Consider the following 21643-nt stretch of genomic DNA (forward strand, 5'->3'; position numbering starts at 1 on the left):
TTTCTCTCTCATGTACCTATCTAGCTTTCCCTTAAATACATCTATGCTATTTGCCTCAACAACTCCTTGTGGTTGCATGTTTCACATTCCTGCTACTCTCTGTGTGAAGAATTTTTTTCTAACTTCCCTATTTGATCTTTCTGTGACTAATTTCTATTGATGGCCCCTGGTTTGGTCTCCCCCACAAGTGGAAACATCTTCCCTATGTCTACCCTATCAAAACCTTTCATCATTTTAAAGACCTCTATCAGGTCATCTCTTACCCTCCTCTTTTCAAGAGAAAAAAGTCCAAGCATATTCAGCCTTTCCTGATAGGTATAACCTCTCAGTTCTGGGATCCTCCTTGTGAATCTCCTTTGCACCCTCCCCAGTGCCTCGACATCCCTTCTATAATGTGGGGACCAGAACTGCACACAGTATTCTAAGTGTGGTCTAACCGAGGTTCCATAGAAGTTTACCATAACTTCCCTGCTTTTGATTCACTATCCCTCTAGAAATTAACCCCAATGCCTGGTTTGTTTTTTTATGGACTTATTAACCTGTGTTGCTACTTTTAGTGAATTGTGACTGTGTACCCCTAGATCCCTTTACTCCTCTGCCCCATTTAGACCTTTATTTTCCAGGATGTATGTGACTTCCTTATTCCTTCTACCAAAATGTACCACCTCACACTTTTCTACATTGAAATGCATTTGTCATTTAAATGCCCTTTCAGCAAGTTTATTAATGCTTTGCTGTAAAGTGTTGCAGTCCTCCTCTGTATTAACTACTCCCCCAATCTGGTGTTGTCTGCAAATTTTGAAATTGTACTGCTGATTTCCGAGTCCTTGTGGAACACCACTGCCCATCCCCTGCCAGTCTGAGTAGCTACCCTTTACCCCATATCTCTGTTTTCTGTTTTGTAGTCAGCTTGCTATCCATTCTACTATTTCTCCCCTGACTCCACATGCTCTGGCTTGGCTTGCGTCACAGTCTTGTCACAACTGTAGAATTCAGTTTCTTTTGTATTGTCAGGAACGGGTTTGAAAAATCCTTTGAAGCAAGCTTTTACTTTCTTTATTAAAACATGCTAGCATATCTTCATAATATTAATGTTTTGTTTGGCATCTTTTCTCATACATACATTTCCTGAAGAGAGAAGACTGACAAGGTGTAAAAATATACCAAGTCGATAAATGTGTATTTCCACCTCACAGACCTGCCTTGACACATAATTAACTGGAGAAATGCTTCTAGCAAATCTTGACAAGTACAGAAACCAATAGTGAGCTATCCTTTTGTTGGTAATGTTTACATATTTCAATAGCAGAAATAACGTGTCAGCGTAATCGTGTTTTTGAATTCTCACTTTATAAAATAAATCTAAATTATATTGGTCTTGGAGATGTGCGTCTGTTCCCTGACATAAGCAAGGTTCCATTCCAACTGGGTTCATCTAATATTGAAATTGGCTCAGAAGATCACAAGATCAGTTCAGACAAAGAAGGTCCTTCTGCTCATCTGATCTCATCATTCCAGGAAACCCACCCTTCTGTCCTCCCGTTATAGCATGAAGCTGTTTTTTAAATCAGTCTAATGTCCTTGTCTCCACTATCCTTCCTGGCTTCCTGATGTTAATCCTGAAATTGTCCTTTGCAACTCTACACCTGTGTCCTCTTGTTCCACTGTTGATGCATCCAAAAGTACTCTATTGTTTTGGTGAATCCTGGATAATGCACTCTCTCTGCTTGGCCCAGGAAATAACTTTTCCCATATAAGGACACCATTTTCCAGTATAGTTCTCGGGAGTTGGCAGGCCCTGGGGACTCCTTTGTGTATGAATTGGCTGGTGGAGGAGTTCCAGACCTACAGTGTTATAGCCACCGAGGTGCCATTTAAAACCTTGGTCACTCAAGACTCCACACTGAGTGTGTGTTGGAGACAAGCTTCTTGCTCTTGTGCCTCCCAGACTAGACCAATGGAAATTTCTATTTATGTTTGGAGCTCTGAGTAGTTTGGTAATGCACTCTCTCAGTTAGAAGGTTGTTGGTTCAAACACCACGTTTGAATTCACACAGTCTGGGCTACCCCACGCTCCAAGGCAGTGCTGTGGTATGCTGTATTGTTGGAGGTGGGGTCCTTTGGATGAAACATTACACCAAGGTCCTGTCTATCTGTTCAAGTGGATATTAAAGATCCCATGATCCTTATTTGAAAGGAGGAAGTTTCTCCCAGTGTCCTACTCAATAATCCCCCCAAATAAATTTTGTTGCTTACTTCATGGCTGTTTGTGGGTCATTGCTGTCCGAAAATTGGCTGCCATGTTCATCTGTGAAATACAATCACTATACTCTATAGCTGCTTCTCTGAAGTGCTTTGGGATGTCTTCAAGATGTGAAAGATATTATATCAAGGATTATTACAACACAAGGAATATTATTGTCTTTTGCACAGGTGTAAATATTTTAACCACAGATGTTACATTCACCTTTACAAACTTTATGCATTAACATTGCATCTAACTGCCCATTTTAATATTTATCTTCAAGACTTATTTCCTAGTTTGGCAAAGCTTCAAATACCTTCTGTTTGAACTGCAGAACAATCTCTCACTTGTTCACCTATACAACTAACAGAATCGGGAAAAATCAATCAACAAGTCAGTCCATTATTGTAACACGTTGTCAGTCTCACAGTGAGGCCTGCAAGGTTGATGACCTGAGAGTGTTGTTTATTGATCATTTTCATATAATAATAATAATCATTATTGCATTTGATATAGCTACTTATCAAGAAAGATCAAAGTGTTTCACAGGACTTATTGTACAGTGACCCAAGAGCTGATTAACATCGCACAAACTTGGCATTCAAATGCTATGCTCCACACCAACAATACATATGGTAGCCACAGGCTCTTATTCATGGTGATGGGGTTCAGCATGTGGCAAGCACCTGGTTGACCAAAGAAAATTCCAGTAGAGGTCATAAGGAAGCATACAGGAAAATAAACTAGCTAATTTTCCTTTCCTAAGCTTGGGTTGCTGAGACCAAGTGTTAACTTCTCACAGATCAGGGGTCAAGCCTACTATCTTCCTGGTTAGAATGTCTTGACAAAACAGTGTACGGTGAGTTTATTGAGACTATATGGAAATATGTTTGTAGAAACATGAAGATGACCCAAAGTAACTTTGGTATGATACCAGGGTCTAAACTACAATATTTGTTTCCCACTGGATTCATTAATGAAGCATATGAGTTGTGCAAACAGGAACTCCCACTGGTCACTGGCAGTGTATCACTCTGATCTGCGGGCACTCTTCTCACAGTTCTGGAGTGAGCCACAGATGGTGGGGAATTCCATTAAAGAAATACTTTAAATAACTTTCCAGCAGGGGTCACTAGATAGCAACCTGGACATGGAACTTGGCAAATTTTGTCTTTCCTAGCCTGGGAGGCAAGGTCAAGTGTTAAACTGCAGTCCCTGCCTGAGGAAAGGCTAACTCTACACTGTTCAATCAAACCCATAAGATAAGAATGTTTATCTGTTGCCCTCAACCCATGCCCTGAAACAACAGAGTTTGACTAATCTTCTTCAATTCAGGGCAAAGTCCAAGTCCTGTTACATAAGAAATCCTAGATGAAAAAAGCCTATGGCTGATCTAGTTCGCCTTCCACCTTCCTGGTGGTCGCATGCACATATGTCCCGAACTATCTATGTACTATATCATATAATGTTATTTCCTACAAAAAAAATCTAATCTGTTTTTGAAAGAATCAACACTTCCTGCTTCAACCGTCTCCCAAGGAAGCCTGTTCCGCAGGTTCACTATTCGCTCACTGAAATAGTATTTGAGTGAATTTGTTCTGAATTTACTTCCCTTCAATCCAGACCATGTCCTCTGGTTTTACTATTCTGGACAAGTTGAAACAGCCTGTCATGATGTATATTGTCTGGCCCCTTTAGAAGCTTAAAGACAGCAATCATGTCGCCTCTCAATCTTCTCTTTTCCAGTGTGAACAAGAACAATTTACTTAGTCGCTCCTCATAGTCTGGTCCCCTCCATTCTCTCAATCATTCTGGTTGCCCTCCTCTGTATCTTCTTGATTTCACCAATATCCTTTTTGTACTGCGGCAGAAACTCTCAGCATATCACCACCCTGAGAATAAATATCTGAAATGGAGTGGAAATGAAGCATAAGCGCATTTCAGCAACAGCAACTTGAGTTTATATAGCGCCCTTTATGCAGGATATTGTCTCAGAGCAGGGTTGGTGAAGGAGAGGGAGGAAAGGACCAAATGGGCAGTCGACAAGGTAAGTTTTGAGGGATTTAAAGATAGAGGTAATGAGGCAGAGGGATTGAAGCCAGGAGTTACAGAGGTTAGAGCATATGACTGAGGTTCCAGAAAAATAAAATCTTGACTGGATAAATTGCAACACAAAGCTGTGAAACCAGGGACAAAAACACCTAAACATCCAGTTCTAAATTGTTTGCATTCTTCTTTAACAAAATGTCCTTTGAAAATGTTTGTGACGATAACTGGTATAGGTAATTTTGAAAATGTCACCCGTAATATTTGCCTATTGATAAATTCAAGTGCTCTTCTGTTTCCACAACATTCTAACACTTGAGTTCTACATTTATCTCAGCCTTAAATTTTACAAACTTTTAAAATTTTATATTTGCTAGAGAGGTTCTCACCAGGCCAGAAGGGGGGATGAAAATAATCCTTGTATTTGATATAGTGCCTTTCACATTCGAAGGATGTCTCAAAGTGCTTCACAGGATATACCATAACGTCTACTGACTGTGTATTTTGTGGGCGAACGAAACAGCCAATTTGTGCACAGCAATGTCCCAAAAACTGCTATGGAACAAAAGATTAATTTTATTTGGGTGATTGTTGGCTATATTATCATGAGAAACCCCCTTGATGACTTGGGGATCTTAAAGAGAATTTAGGAGGAACTGCTTTACTCAGAAGGTAGTGAAATTATGGAACTTGCTGCCTGAAGCAGTTGAATCAGATAGTATAGATGCATTCAAGAGGAACTTAGTTCTTCACATGAAGGAAAGGGGAATAGAAGGCTATGGGAGGGAGTAAAGATTGGGTGAAGGCTTTGTACTGAGTATAAATACTGACACCGACTAGTTGACACTGACACAGAGTGACTCGTTTCCGTGTTCTACATTCTTTGTAATCTTTGCAATCTTCTTTGAATACTTAATAATCTTAATTTAGTCTTAATTTATTGATTGTTGGATGGGTGCAATGGAGTGCCAGTGAGTTGGATAATTGCTGTGAACAACATTAAAATCAGTTAAGCCAGTCCCAAGACATTATTTGTGGGCCTGACAGTTCATTGCACAGCTGGCTTCAGATCAAACTACTGCAAACAGTCTGGGGATGGAGGAACAACAACAAATTACATTTATAGAGCGCCTTTCATGTCGGGAGGACGTCCCAAGCCACTGGAAGGGGGAGAAGAGAAAGAGAATCACACTTCCCACCCCCTCCCTATTCATTAACTGACCATATTTTTCAATAATATGTTCGTGAGCATATCATGGGTCTTCTTTTTTTACCCTCCCCCCCTTGCTATAAGGTCCTTCATCAAAAACAGAACCGTTTAAAATTGTGCAAGTTATGCTTGCTGTGAATGTATTAGTATTCTGTTGTGTTTTCATGGCCTGAAAATAAAAAAGGTTTTATAAATGACAAATAAGCATTATGCACCTTTGCATATTTTAATTCCAAGTTCTCTCTACCATTAATGCTGTCTTCAGCAGCCCGTTAGTATTAAGTACAGATAATCTGAACTCTACATTGATGGGAAATTTTGTTCCAGACTTATTTTTTCCTACTGAGCTGGCTCATCATGAGTCAACACAGCACCAACCCTTTATTAAACATCCTTAAATCACAGGGGGAACCACCTTTAGTTTCCACATAGCGAGTTTGCATTACATCCTTGTGACTTGTGTACCTGTTATCAATTGCACTTTGAATCTTTATGTAGATAGGCAAAGAATACAACAATGGTACAGGCATACAGCAATGTATTGTAACAGTAGCCTTTCTGCCAACCGTGTTACAGGAAGAAAAGATTCAGGCTAAATTATTTCCCTCTCCTTTCACTGTTTAGTGAACTCTTGTAGCCCAGAAAAGATTGGATTAAACCCCCTTTGCTGCCAATTCTGTCCTGCGATTGCTTAATGAGGACTGCCCACAAAACGGTAGTAGGAACAATTACTGTACAATCATGCAAATTGCAGGCTAGTCTGGGGTAGGAGGTCATTTGATTTATATAAACAACACCAGGAAGTAACGCAGAGAAGAGAAAAAAAAACCATTTAGTTCCTCAATTTCAACCTTGCTGCAGGGAGTGAATAAGGCAGCTCGGGGTTCACACTGCACCGCTTGATCTTGGATTTTGCACAAGTTTTGGTGGGGGGGGGGTTTCTACTTGAACTTGATTCCCATGAAGAAGCTTTCCCCCTGGATTGATAAAGTCTCGTCCTCAGTGCAACCAGGGAAGAGCAGCTTTGTCCATTACTGATTCCCATTCGATCACTGGGGAGAAGTAAGTCTTACGTCTGCGCTACTGTTGTGCGGGTGACATGGGCGGTGGATTGAACACTTTGAAGTCTTTGTGTGTGTGTGTGTGTTGGTGTGTGTGTGCTTGTGTGTATGTGTTGGTGGTTATTTCTTTATTGCTTTTAATTAACGGAAGTACTGTAGTTGCAAAAACTTGGATGGGGTAAAAAAAAGTTGTTTCAGGTCACCGTAATGTTTGCTCTGCTGATGGCGAAATTCTGTGAGTGCTTTGTGCAACCAAAATGTTTTTTTTTCTTGTTCAGGAATGTGAATGTGTAAGTGTGTGTCAGTTCGCCGGTCAGCTTGTTTTTTCTTAAAATGAAAGACAATAAAAGAGAAAGATTTCAAAAAGAAACTGATCACTTTTCCGCAGGGTAACAATCCCTTCAAAAAAATAAATGTAAAAAAATAATAATTTGGTCACTCAATCTATGACTGTTTGTGGGACACTGCTGTGTGCAATTGGCTGCCGTGTTTTTCCCATAAAATATAGTCAATTCACTTTACAGTATATTCTGTGAAGCACTTTAGACATCTTGAAGACATGATACAGCGCTATATCAAATGCAAGGATTATTATTATAATAAGTTTCCTGCACAGAAGAAGAAGTACAGTATAGTAAACTTCATAACACATTCCATTACACTCATAGTTCTTTGAGCTGTAAATGATTTCTGAGCATAAAGAGTGCCAGGTATATTTCAGATGTAAACATTAGTTAAGAATTAATGGATTCAGTCTTTCAATCAACTGCAAAACGATTAATAGCAATACTTTGTATTTCAACTGTTTCAACTACTTGTCAAAAAATTCTATTGTGAAATCTTGCCTTTGTTTGAATAACTTGTTCCATTCAAACTTTACTGTTCTTTACGGCATCTACGTGATATTTTAATCTAATATTTCTAACTACTGTATCTGATACAAATTGGCTGTGTACATATTTTTAGGAGCAATTGTTGTCGTTTTTCAGTCTTTTACAAATTCTCGTCTCCTACCCTTCTCCCCCAAACCTGATCCATATTATTTGCTTGGTTTGGAGGGTGGATTGATTCAGTCCTCTGATATCTTCACAGATTCCATCCATGGATTGATTGTTTTCCACTCCTTGATTTTTCCTTTCCCTCTCTTCCTCTATCTTACTCCTACGCGCTCTCCCTCCTGCCACTCCACCCTCCCCACCACCACCGGCAGAGCTGATCGATACTATGAATTGTTGTGCTAACCAGGATGAATGTCATCGACCTTCGATTTTAAGAATATGTTCAACTGAGAGGAAAGAAAGATCTTCCATTTTTAAAGCAGTTTATCACAACAGAATGTCTGAAGGACTTCATGCATAATTACCATCCAGTGCAGTAACTATTTTTTGTGTAGGCCATCCTGGCAGCAGCCATTTGTACCAAGGTTCCATAATAATAATAGACCATCCCTCAATAATCATGTAAGATTGTTCTTGAGCTTTTAAGAAAAAAAACCCAAAAAGGGATTCGAGTTTTAAGATTGGCCTTGTCTTTGTTTGGGGGGGGGGGGGCATTTAGATAATTTTGTAAACCAGATCCTAGAGACACAGATTTTAATCACAATGTGACAATGAGAGATGACCCAGTTGATGGTGTGTTCGCAGCAGACTGACGCTCGCTCCTTCCTCTGTCTATGTTTCTCTTGTTGATCCGGAGAAACTCCCTTTCCTTTTCATATTGTCATGAGATCTCTAATGTTCACCTTAACAGGCACACTGGATTTTTATTTAATTTTTGATTCAAAATATGGAACTTCAAACAGTGAATCTCTCCCCTAACAATAACAAATTGCATATGTATAGCACTTTTCAAGTTGGGAGGACATCCCAATGTGCTGAACAGGGTTTTCCAACTGATCTCTGGTCTGGATATGTTGGGGGTGGGAGCTATGATGAGGCTGAAAGCCTGATAGCTGGTGGTGAATTTTAGAAGGTCACAGAGCTAGGTTAGAGCAAGACCATGGAGGGATTGAAAAGTGAGTACAAGGATACTGGGATACTGGGAACTGATGGGTCTACCCCAGTACTAACTGGAGAGTCATCTTAGATTATGAGAGAGTGAACAATACAAAATGGGGAATTCTAATTTATCTGATCGTTGAACTGGATTTCTCAAGAGCAAAAACACACATTTCCGCAGTTACAGTGGGTTTAATGTGGCCAGTCTTTGCAATAGATCTTGCCCTCCGGATAATATATTATTAAAAGGCTGCATCTATGGCAAAATGTAGAAAAATGGAGGTCTCACAATGGTGGCATAGAATGGATGAAAGTTTCAGTCCATCAGTTCTCCATCTGGACTGTATCAAACGGGTGCTTTTGAACTGAGGCTGTAACAGGTCTGAAAACTAGAGATGTCTGGGAAATGTCTGGCATTGGCACAGATCTGAGAGGGACTGCACGTCCCCACCCCAGTAAGAAGTAATTTTACAAAATAAAGGATAAACTTACCTGAATCTTCCCGTCAAGTGTCCAAAATTTCTTTAAGGAAGTTATTGAGGATCAAAGTCTAACCTGTTGGTTGACCAGGGATTGCATCATAAAGCTGTCTGAGACTGCCCCCACTTTGCTGCCTGTAGGAATATAAGGGACTGTTGGGAGAGGTTCCCCAATCCATTTGAACTCTAGCAAAGGGGATGTGCAAAGTCTAGCTTCAGCTGATCATTTTAATGTGACAGTGGACCTGTGAGAAGCACTTAGCCTTCACTAAACACTTCCCTATAGTTCCACTGTCTGGAATGAATAATCTCGATCCTAGGAGATTGTATGCGATAACCTCTATCCCACTACATTACAAGCGATAGATGAGGAAGTGAATTGGTCAGTTCTTTACACTGTGAGAGATGTTTTCTGCTCCACTGAGTTTACCACATGTTAAGCTAGGAATGTTCGTAACCCAGAGAAGAGGTGGAGGTTCTCTAAATGAAGTTCAGGCTTTAGGTGATAGATGTCCACACAGTCAAGTCAGATATGACATGAACAGAAGCTTTACAGTATGTTCTGTGAAGCGTTTTGAGAAGCTCAAAGATGTGATAAGGCGCTATATCAAATGCAAGGATTATTATCAGAAGTCCTTCTACATTCTCCAGCAATGAGCATTGTTCCCAAATTCACAAAACATGCCATAATGTGGCCATTGTCCCCACAAACCAACCTTCTGCTCTGTCTGAGTGAGACTGATCTGCGCTGCACTATAAGGAGTTTGTCTAGAAGACTTATAATCACATGAAGCTGCTCTGAGATTTCCCAGGTTCATTTCATGTTGATCTTTCTAATGTAGCATAGAATTTATAGGACCTTCCAATCAGTAAGGTCAGATTCAATTCCAGGTCCTGGAGGCAAGACATTGTGTTAATCCATTGCATCATTCTGTTCTTTAGCCTTATTTTTGTTCAATGGTGGACATTCTTGTTTTCTTGAACTAAGGCGATCCCTGCAGAAATGGCCTGGCCTGTTATAACTTGGTGGAATTGGAATTCAGTGAAGGACAATATCGTATAAGATTTTTTTGGTCAGCCACATTCGGGTGTCTGAACACATGCACCAAGTCCATCCCCCTCGATGCTATCCAATAGGTCATTGATGAATACATTGAATTAGGTGCTCGACAATGAACTCGCTGAGCCCATCCTCTTGAAAGCGGGATTAGGCGAGGCTGCCTTTGCCATATAAGATGATTAGTAAATGTTCAGTTTAACTTCCTTTCAGACTTTCAATTCCTCATTTTAATACTAATTGAAGATCTGTTTCCCTTAAGTACCCAAGTTTATAGTGACTCTGCTGTGTGACTGAAATTCCAAGAATTGCTAACAAATATGGTAGATTGCAGTTGGGAAACAAAACTGGCATAGGCGGTTGTGTGGCTGGTATTTTGTTGGGAGTTTTTAAGCCTTTTGTCGGTTGAGAAAGCAAATTGCCAATTCTATGTGTTTTGAAAGGGTTACGTTAATAGAGTGAGTCGAGACATAGGTGGAATTTTACCCCTCACATCTGTTGTTTTTCACCATTCATTACAATCCTTCAATTCAATTTCCTATTCTCTGCACTTCTTTGTATTTCTAAATCTTCTTATGTCCTTCGTTGTTCAAACTGCTGCATGTTACTCTGTAACTGCCAATTGGAGAGGTGGGCAGAGGTGACGAGAGATGGTTTTGGCTTTCTTTCGCATCCCAGGCCCCACCCACCTACACCAAGCCCGATCAAGAACTTGTTATGTTGAGAAAATTAGTTGAACCCATGCCATATTACTGCATGATTTACTGTATGCTGAGGGCGGAGTTGTTAATCAGCTGACATCTGACCCCAGCATTCGATAATCGTCTATTCAAAAGAATGTACGAAAGTGTAAAGTGATGTGACTTGTGTTCTCACTCACATACTTTTCCACTGTTGATGCCAGTTTAAACCAATTCAATCAATGTCTTGAATTCTTAGCAACTCATGAGGAGGGGTGAAAGAATTCATCCACTGCAAATCATGTAAGTTTCAAAGTACAGTATAAAGTGGTTTGACATTTGCACTGCTTTTAATTCTATAGTTTCCCACAAGTTGGCGAATGACTGGATGAAATTGCTTTGCTTGGGGATTGGTGTACTGGTTCCAGCAGTGGGATTGATGTTGACGTGCATCTCCACTCTAAATTTGATTTGGGAGAGTTTGTCTATATCAGTGACAGTATATTGATGCTAATAATAAAGTGATGAAAAGGCTCCAGGTTTAAAGTAGTAGTGGATTCTAACTCTGCTCTTTGCCTTTGCTAGCAAGCCTTTCGTTCAGCACTTGTGACTGACTATCCCACAATAAGTTTGAAACAAAAGCTTGTAAGCATTGGCAAAGAGTGTATGTTGAGTCTCCCTGTCTTTATTCCTGGGGAGTAAAGGGGAGAATAGCAGAAAAAGTCACTTGTGATTGTCAGATGTACCTGCCTCGCAATCACTCCATATCCCAGAGTGGAAAAGCACTTGAATGGTTGCACAGCCACTGGTGGAAAAAGTACCCATCGCATAAACTGTGTTTACTCCCTAAGCCCAACACGTACATTTGCGAGACCTCGGCTGCGCTGAGATCTCAGGCAGGAGCCTAAATCAGCATGATGTATGAGTTTTCTGCATGGAAACCTGTAGCTCAGTGGTTGGAGTACTCGCCTCGCAAGTGAGAGACCTGGGTTTGATTCCCGGCTGGGCGAATTGACTGCTGCGATTCCCCGACAAAATACACAGTCAATTAATTTTATAGTATATTCTGTGAAGCGCTTTGAGACTTCTCAAAGATGTGATAAGGCACTATATCAATGCAAGGATTATTATTATTATTACATCAAGCCACGGAGTACTGTTTTCAGAGAGTGTGCCACGCTGGCATCTTCTAACCAGTTTAACTATCTTCTTGAGATTGTTTTTAAATATAGATGGTGCCCATCAAAATTCGCAGAGGAATATTTTATCAGAATAGGTTCTTGCCAAATGGAAGTTGACAGGTTACTAGTGCTTGAAGTTAGATAAGCTAGGGCTCTTCGTTCTTGAGAGAAAACGATCCAGATGAGACCTTTTAGAACTGTATTAAATTTTAAATGGGATTGAAAATATAAAGCCAGAATATTACTTTATAAGACAGTAGAACAAGAGGACAAAGGTTGAGAGTTGTAAAGGACATTGGCAGGATGGTTTGGCTACTGGTTCTGCAGATTTAAGATTGATAATTTGTGGCAGGAAAAGATGGGGGTGAGGCGGAAATGCTGTTCTGAAATTATTCCCAGTCAGTGATAAATATTACAAAATGCATTCCTCCTCACCAAATCTGCAAATTATCCTTTCCAATGGTAGATTTATCCTCATCAGTTGTGAGGTGCAAAATATATTTTTTTACAAAATCTCAACAATTTTCCCTTTCCCCCTCGCCTTTTAAAGCCGTTTTCCTTCTAACGGGAGCTCTAATGTTCACCTGTACATTGACGTCTACATTGAGATTGATGTTGTGCCTTAGCAAGTGGAAAATGTTCTTATATTAGATAGAGTGCCATGGAAAGAAGCTTAACATTTTATTACAATATTAATCCTTGACATTTTATAGGCAAAATATGTGCTGTAGCTGTAACAAACAAAAGTACTGGACTTTCACAGGGCTGAGGAATGCCATGGAATATACATTAATAAAGAGCAGGTCATGGAAAACTAAGCATCGATTAGGTCAGAACATCTCAAAAGACTTTGTATATAATTGATGTTAAGTGTAAGTACTGTGTTTCTAGGCATCTTTTATTCATTATGGTGAAAGGAAGAAAATTGTTTTTATACCTTGTGAAGTTATGTTATCTCCCCATTCCACTTTTGCTAAGCAAATTCCTTTTTGTTTCTCCTTGAATAACTATCTCCCGCAGCATTCTCAGTAAGACAATTTTACCATAATCATCCTTTGTTCTAGAACTGCCCAATTGCATTCAACCTGTAATCAAAGCTCTGGTATTGTCCTCATCTGGATTTGATATTTTGACATTGTAGTGTATGTCTTTTGGTAGAGCTTCAAAGTGAATGATCCAATGTAAGACTATCAGAAACTTCACTGTGGAACAGAGATGAAAGGCTGAAATGCAACAGTGGCTATATCGATCAGTAGCTTCAGCTGACTTCAAGCCATACCATTGTGTTGATGGATGTACGAGAGAGGGATGGATAGGTTCTCACAACTTGTTGACTGTTATCTGTTGAAATTTCTGTTGAAAGATTCACTATGATATTGAATTTATTACGGAGCATTGCATTGTCACCCCTGAAGTGGGTGCTTGCAATCAATGTATATCGTACAGCTTGCTGAATCAAGGAAATGATAACTTTGCTATTGAAATTTATATTGAAGAGTTCCAATTGGCAACACTTTGGGGGGGATGTTGATTATGATTGCACCCTCTTAATCCATCTCATAAGAACTGCAAACTTCTCCCCATTGACATTGATCAGTAGAATGTATTTGAGTTTAAATGAAGAGTTTCCACATCTGTTTGTTTCCAGTAAAGGAATGTGATGTGAGAAGTACATTATGTTATAATATAAAAAAACTTGCATTTGATATAATACCTTTCATGTTATGTGTATGTCTCAAAGCGCCTCAAGGGATATACTGTAAAGTGTATTTTGTAGGCAAATGAGGCAACCAATTTGCACGCAATAATGTCCCATAAACAGCCGTGAAGTGAATGACCATATTTATCTGGGAAATTATCAGCCAGACATCAGAGAAACTCCCATCTATTTTCATACAGTGCCATCTCTTTTCAAATGGTGCAATACTGCATTGTTACCATTTTTACTCCTTGCAAATTGTTGTATGATAAAATTATATATTGAATTCCACTTTAACCGACAGAAGATAGGCATTGTCTGTTTAAAACATTTGTTCTTAGTTTTTTTAAAAAANGACTTTAATTAAATTGAGGCAGTAAGTAGGTTCTGCCTTTGGTCAAACTGGCTTAGAAGATGGAGTCCTGTAGCTTAGTGGTTAGAGCATGCACCTCGCAAACGACAGGACTTCGGTTCGATTCCCAGCAGGGCGAAACACTGGGCAAGTTTCCTTACTCCACAGGCCTCTGTTTACCTCGCAATAAGTAGGAACCTGGTTGTTAGTCGATTGGTGGATCACTTTTCCAGGGCTAACAATCCCTTCAAAAAAACAAAAATAAATGTTTTGAAAAAATGTGGTCATGCAATCCACCACTGTTTGTGGGACACCGCTGTGTGCAATTGCTGCCACGTTTTGCCCACAAAATATAGTCAATTCACTTTACAGTATAATCTGTGAAGCGCTTTGAGACATCTCAAAGATGTGATATAGTGCTATATCAAATGCAAGGATTATTATTATTATAAGATGCACACCTAGCAAAGGGTAGCAGATGTAGAAATGCTTAAACACCAGGAAGGTTTCCACACAAGGTCTCCAGGATAACAGCAAAAATAAGGTCACTTGAAGTGTAAGGGCACTTTTTTTTAAGGATTTTACACAATGTGAAAGGCGCTATACAAATGTAATTTTGTAATGTAGTAGGGCAGCTCTTGACAAAGTGTTCTGCCAACCAATCTTCAAATTTCCTGTTCAAAATATTTACCACTAATGAGACCCCATCAATAACAATTTCCACTTGCATAGTGCCTTTCATGGTGAGAACATCTCAAAATGCTTGACAGCTGAGCAGGAACCCGAGCTGGGATGGAGCAAGGGATGGGGGATGGGGGAGTGTCTGGGAGACTAGGGTTGCGAGAGGGTAGATACAGTAACTTCCTCTATTTTATTGATGCTAACTGCTAATGCTAATTTCTACCAACCTTTTCTCTGTTGTTCCTCTTTAGCTCCAAATACACTGTCCTACACACCCTTTCCCCTTCCTGTCTCTTTACTGAATTGAAATTTAGATCTATATTATGCTTTTCCTACTCTTAACTGATTCTTTCCCAGGCCTCATTTTCCTCTGTCTTTTGATCCCTCTATAATCTACAGGTTTTTGAAACCCAACTTTGGAATCACCTAACTCCAGTATTACTTCTTAGTTTCATCTTATCATCTTTTCCTCACCTTCGTTCTTCCAACCTCGGTGTTGTCCTATTCATTGACCTTCATTAAGGTTTCTCAATTTTTTAAAAGAAAATTACTGAAATTAAAATCATAATGAGATTGCTGTGTTGGGATTCTTGGAGGAAAATGATAAAATGTAGGTATGTAGAAATAAGCAAGATAATTTAAATTAGGAAACAGATCAATTGAATGAAAAATATTCTTGTTTAGTTTTAAAAAAAATCTTTCAAAGACCTAAATTTAGTGCAATGACTACATTCTTCATAATTTGAGTTGTTACAAATTTGAAGCACTCGAAAATATGACTGCTTATTCACCAGTAAAATTAAAAGAGAAATGAGTTTAGGTAGGATGTGTTTGATTTCCAAAAAAAAATTCAGAATGAGGTAACAAACTAGATGGAGTGAATTCTTATTCTAAATGTTTACCTCTTTAATTAGTTTAAAATAAATAATATTAATCTTTAAATTCGATCTAGTGCCTTACAATACCGTGAAATCATCTCAAAATGTTTCACAGGATTTACTGTAAAGTGCATTGATATATTTTATAAGCAAAGTATGACTTCTGCTGTTGATGCAACAAACAAAAGTACTGGACTTTCACAGGGCTGAGGAATGCCGTGGAATGTATGCTAATAAAGAGCAGGTCATGGAAAACTTAGGCACTATTGTTTTTTTTGTGTTTGGCACTGAACTTTCAAATTAGATTTTCATTTCAATTGAAGGGTGGGGTGAGAATTGAAGTCAACTGTTGTTTAGGTTTCTAATGTATAAGAAGGTTACTGTACTCCGTATAGTGCATACAAATGCTTTGAGCACCAGTGGTAAGAAATTTCATATGTGCTCATTGAAAGGTTTGCTATATTTAATCAAAGGAGGAGAATAAGCAAAGACTTATAATAATCCTTGCATTCGATATAGCGCTTTTCAAGTTGGGAGGACGTCCCAAAGCGCTTCACAGAATATACTGTAAAGTGAATTGACTGTATATTTGAGGGCGAACGCGGTAGCCAATTGCGCACAGCAATGTCCCACAAACAGTCGTAGATTGAAAATGACCAATTTATTATTGTTTTTGGTTTTGGAGGGATTATTATTAGGCGTGTGGAGTAAGGAAACTTGCCCAAGGTTTCGCCCTGCCTGGAATTGAACTCATGTCTCTCGCTTGCAAAGCGAGTGCTCTAACCATTGAGCTACAGGACTCCACATGTTGCAAATGGACACTGGGGAGGGAAAAAAAAGTCTGAGTTAGCATCTGAATTATTTGGATAATAGCTGAATGGTTTACCTAGTCATGTAGCATTGTTGACACAGCCACCAGGTAAGTTCAGTGATTCACTAATTTCACTTGTTTAGACTAATACTTATCAAATAAATCATTTTGTGTTTTATGGGGTTGCTATAGCTACTTTTAGGGATTCAAATTTAAAAACCTGACAAATCATTGACTCTGTACATAGCTTTGTAATCTCAAGCATCTCGGAAAAGCTTCACTAAGGTATTCAAGCTGCTGCAGCTTGGGAAGCGCACAAAGTTTAATTAGTTTATCAAAACAGTGAGAAGCACAGTAAATTGCAGCATTAGTGACTAACAACTGGGTTCCTACTTGCTGCTAGGTAAACAACAACAAGATTACATTTGTATAGGGCCTTTCACGTTGGGAGGACGTCCCAAGGTGCTGGACAGAGTACAGCATTTCAGACCCGAGCTGGGGTTGGGGTGAAACAGAGCCGGGTGGAGTGAGTAAACTTGCCCAATGTTTCACACTGCTCGGGAATTGAATCCAGGGGCTCTTGCTTGTGAGGCAAGTGCTCTAACCACTACAGGATACCTTGTGATGAAAACAGGAGAGGAATGAAATTTTACCAAACTTCAGTGTTAAGACTATGTTGTCTTAAAATGTAAGATTTGTGGAAAATGTTCAATTTAGTCAAATTTGAAAGCTTTCTGTAGTGCTTAAAAATAATTAATTTCCAAATTAAGATAAAATTTTGTTTGAGGTACATAAGCAAGAACTATTGTTCCAACAATTTAATAATATAACATCCAAATTTTCAGAATTAGATATTAATACTGGGGTCCACCTACAGGTTCAGGTAGATGTTAAAGTTTCCATGGCACTATTTAAAAAGAGAAAGAAGTTTCTTCTGCTATCCTGGCCACCAATCCTCTAAGTAAATTTGTTCATTCTCTTCAAGGCCGTTTGTGGGATATTGCTGTGCACAAAATGGTTGCCACATTTATCAACAAAATGAACAGACACTTACAGAATATCCTGTGAATCACTTTGAGAACTCCTCCCAAAGTGAAAAGTGCTATATCAAATGTAAGGGTTATGATTAATAATCCGAAGTCTAGGTGAATGGCAAGACCCACAACCCTAGGACAGTGTTGAAAATGCAAAGAGTGAGAGAGAAAAATGAAGTAAAAGCTAACTGAAGTTATATTTGCACTTTTAAAAGCATGTAGATTGTATGAGGAAGAAAAATCTGGATTGAAGGTTAATGAGTAACAAGGCAATAAAGAGAAACATTAGCTGTGTTGAGGTTGAGCTGGGGTGAAAGCCATTCAACTACCTGCTGTAAAGAACATAATCCAGTATTATAATAATCCTTGCATTTGATATATCGCCTTATGTCGTCAAGACGTCTCAAAGCTCCTCACAGGATAAACTGTAAAGTGGATTGACAGAATATTTTGTGGGTTAAATACAGCAGCTGGTTTTGCACACAGCTGTTTTGCATAAACAGCCATGGGGTGAGTGACTACTTTTAGTTGGAGGATTTGTTGGCCAGGATACCAGGAGGAACTCACTTCTTTTCTCAAATAGGGCCATGGGATGGATCTTTAACATTCACCTGAACTGGCACGGTTTAACATCTCATCCAAAAGACCATGCCTCCAACAATGCAGCACACCTCCAGCACTGTTTTGAAGTGTCAGTTTAGACTATGTGATTCCATGTACTGACATGGGGCTTGAACCCACAACCTTCTGACTCAAAAGCGAGAGTGCTACCACTGCACCAGGCTAACGTAAATTGTTTATGAAGTGCAGTAGTCAAGGCAATGTATCTCCACTAGTAGCATACAGTTTGGTGAGCGCAGTCCAACATATATCATGTAAAGGGAACAAGCTTTGATAATCTGACTTCAATCTAATACTTCCCTCCTCATCTATCAATATTGGGAATCTGATTTATAATAAATAATAATAATCCTTGCATTTGATATAGAGCTTTTTCACATCTTCTTGACGTCTCAAAGTGCTTCACAGAATATACTGTAAAGTGAATTGACTGTATAGTTGTGGGCAGAACGCGGGAATCAATTGCGTACAGCAGTGTCCCACATGGATTGACGTGACCAATTTATTATTGTTTTTTTTCTTGAGGAATTATTATTAGACATGTGGAGTAAGGAAACTTGCCCAAGGTTTCGCCCTGCTGGGAATTGAACCCAGGTCTCTTGCTTGAGAGGCAAGTGCTCTAACCACTAAGCTACAGGACTCTAGGATTTATTTGATTGCTTGCTTTATGGGATTCCCATATTAGTTCATAGTCTAGGCTGAAACTCCAAGACTACTATCAAAGATGCCGTTCTATAGATAACACGTTAATCAAGGTCCTGTCTGCCTGTTCAGGTTAAAGATCCCATGGCATTGGTTGAAAAGAGAAAGGATCTTCTCCTTGTGTCCTGATCAACAATTCTCCCATAAAATAGGTCATTCACCTCATGGGTGTTTGTGGGACATTGCTATGTGCAAATTGATTGCAACATTAATTTACAAATATGCAGTTATTACAACTTATAATAGTAATAGATCCCGTAAAGCTCTTTGAGATATGTTGATGACATGATGAGGTGCTATATCAATTGTTCATAAGTCAGGAAATGGGGATTTTTCCAGTAATCAGAAACACACCACAGCAACCCATGAAGTCCACTCCAACACAATCTACTTCCAGAGTATAGGTTCCCGTGAGATGACAGGAATTTTAATGGGGTTCCTTAAATCTTGTTGCAAATTACAACAAATTAGAGTCCATGGGTTTGATATAGAACAGCAACTTAGATTTATATAGTACCCTTTACATGGGGTAGCGTCCTGGAGCGCTTATATGTCGTCTGTGTTTCTTATAGTTAAAAGAGAATTTTGAAAGAATATATACCTTTTAAATCCTTCTGTTGGGTTCTTTATAAATTTGTTGAACAGTTGTTTAATATCCATTTGTTCACGACTAAAGCAGAAGTCACAGCAAATAGGACTGTAGATACTACTTGAACTGAACAGCAACCTGAAGGACGCCTAAGACTTAATGTTTTGTAAACTTTCATGGACATGTTGTTTTACAGAAAATATGGGATGTATAAAATCAAAGTCAAAGAAGAACTTCAATGAAGCATCAAATGAATTGAAGGAAAAACCAGTACGTAAATCCGATCCAACTATATATGTGAGAGATCCCACATGCAATATTCAAGTGCCAGTAAGTCGTGAGGAGAGTTTAAGAGGCAATTTCAGTTGAACGTAGTTAGATACTATGTGTGCCTGACTGACCTGTCCAATATTTATTATTGCTCATTGCAACTATAAAAACCCGAATAATTTGCTTTTGCTGCATTTAGCATTTGATATACTTAAGTCATGGGCTTGCAAATTAATTGTGTTTTCTGAACCATTCTCAATGCAATTTAAATCATTAAATGCCAAATTGGGGTCTATTGTATCCACTTCAAACGACAGAGTGAAAATTATAAAGTGGTTGCGATAATTATCACATTGTTGAAAAATGTATGTTTGAAAAAGGTGTGATTCTTCTCCCCCACCCTCCAAACGTTTGCTGGGCCTGAAGTCACCATTGTGGTCACTGGCTGCTAAATGTAGCATTGAATGTGGTTCTGAGATGCTGGCTTTTAACTCAACAAAAACAACCTGTGTTAAGTCTGTATCCTGGGAACCAATGCTCAAATTCAGCACTCTGAGACTTTGGACCCAACCATTATGCTGAACTGGTGGAGTGGGAGGGAGAGCAAGTCACACACCTGTGCACAGTCTATCATTATAATTATCATTGACTGCAATCTGGTTATTCTAACCCTGCAATTTCACCTTGAGATAAACAGAGTGAGTGGATCTCCCGGTCACCCATAGATCCACACATGAAAGTCTGTGCGCACACAAAGTACAATATCCTGCTCACATCTGCTGTTTGTTTTTCATAACTAACCAGAATGTACTTAATTGATATTGTCACAATTGGTGCAGACTCCATAGACAACACAAATTTACATTTATAGAACACATTTCAGGTTGGGAGGATGTCTCATGAAGCTTAACAGTCCCAGTTTGGAAGGAATGAATAACCTCCTATGCTGTGAATGAGGTTATAAGAATGGATTTCTAAAATCCATTAGAATTAGCTCCATCTTGAAAGTGTTTTTTTTCAAAATTAAGTTTGAGTCCCTGTCTTTTTTTTAAAAGAAACTTCAACTTCGCAATGCAGTGTTTCAGGTTGCCACCTATCTGATCAGTTGGGGGCAGAGATTTCTGAAAATGTGAATCGGACATCAAAACAACAACTTGCGTTTATGTAGTGCCCCTCCCAGAGCGGTTGACAGTGGCGGAGCATAACACCAAGCAGGAGGGAGGGGGATGTGACCATAGGCACGGTCGATGAGGAAGGTCTTCAGGTGCTTTCTAAACTAAAACCCTTTCTAAACTAAAATTCCCATCTTTCTCTGTGACTTGTGATGTGTAGCCATTAGTCATCAAGGTTATCAAGAAGTCACTAACGTAGTATTTGCAAAATGCATCTCAGATAGATGACTCCTCATCCCACACTTAACTAGTTTGGATTTGACGCGCTTATATCTATCAATGTGCTTGATGGCCTTCCCTTGTAATTTTAATGGAACTTGTGTGTACATGTGCCCTTAATCCAATAATCCCAAATGGAGATTTAATCATTGTGTATGTTGATACAAGAAACAATATGATGGATGTGTGTTTGGCATAGCAATCACCATATTAAATGGACAGTGTTCCCAGTGGCAAGCTATGTGGTTTCAGCTGGTTAAACTCCAATAGTACTCCAATGCACACTCTAGGGTCCCTAAACCATGGCTTTCACCAACCTACTCCTAATACTCTCCAGAATTAGGTAAACAGCATGCTTCCCTACGGTGGGAAGAGTGTGCATTCCTTTCCATTTATGTTAAACTCTCTGGTTTGGATATTCTTAAGCATGGCAATGGGTGTCAAACACACAGCTGACCAAAAATATTAAATATTTAGCATTACGTATTCACAATATTCCAGTTACTGAATAAATGTCTTGTTTTAGAAAACAAAGAAGGAACCGTACCTTTTACCTGGACAGCGATTCCAAGATTTGGAAGGTATGCTTATGGGGAATGTGACCATTTGGGTGATCAAAGAACATATTTTGTGTTCTGTTTAACATGTGAGATTAACCT

The 21643-nt window shown here is 39.1% G+C and overlaps 1 protein-coding gene and 1 non-coding gene across 4 annotated transcripts in view; one reads left to right on the top strand and one right to left on the bottom strand.

Moving 5' to 3' along the window:
- The first annotated feature begins 6155 nt into the window (after window positions 1-6155).
- The window catches only part of lyn (LYN proto-oncogene, Src family tyrosine kinase), a 50857-nt gene continuing 35369 nt past the window's right edge, over window positions 6156-21643 (top strand). The window contains exons 1-3 of one of the 3 annotated variants that reach the window (XM_042346204.1): window positions 6156-6563; window positions 19520-19593; window positions 21511-21565. In XM_042346204.1, the coding sequence (XP_042202138.1) occupies window positions 19525-19593; window positions 21511-21565 (124 nt within the window). In that variant the 5' untranslated portion in view covers window positions 6156-6563; window positions 19520-19524. The other 2 variants (XM_007890999.2, XM_007891000.2) reach the window with 2 other exon arrangements.
- Window positions 18602-18673, bottom strand: trnae-cuc. Its single transcript has one exon. It is a non-coding gene; the product is annotated as a tRNA-Glu (tRNA).

The sequence above is a fragment of the Callorhinchus milii genome, unplaced genomic scaffold, assembly GCF_018977255.1.
Source record: "Callorhinchus milii isolate IMCB2004 unplaced genomic scaffold, IMCB_Cmil_1.0 Scaffold2, whole genome shotgun sequence".
Lineage (NCBI taxonomy): Eukaryota > Metazoa > Chordata > Chondrichthyes > Chimaeriformes > Callorhinchidae > Callorhinchus > Callorhinchus milii.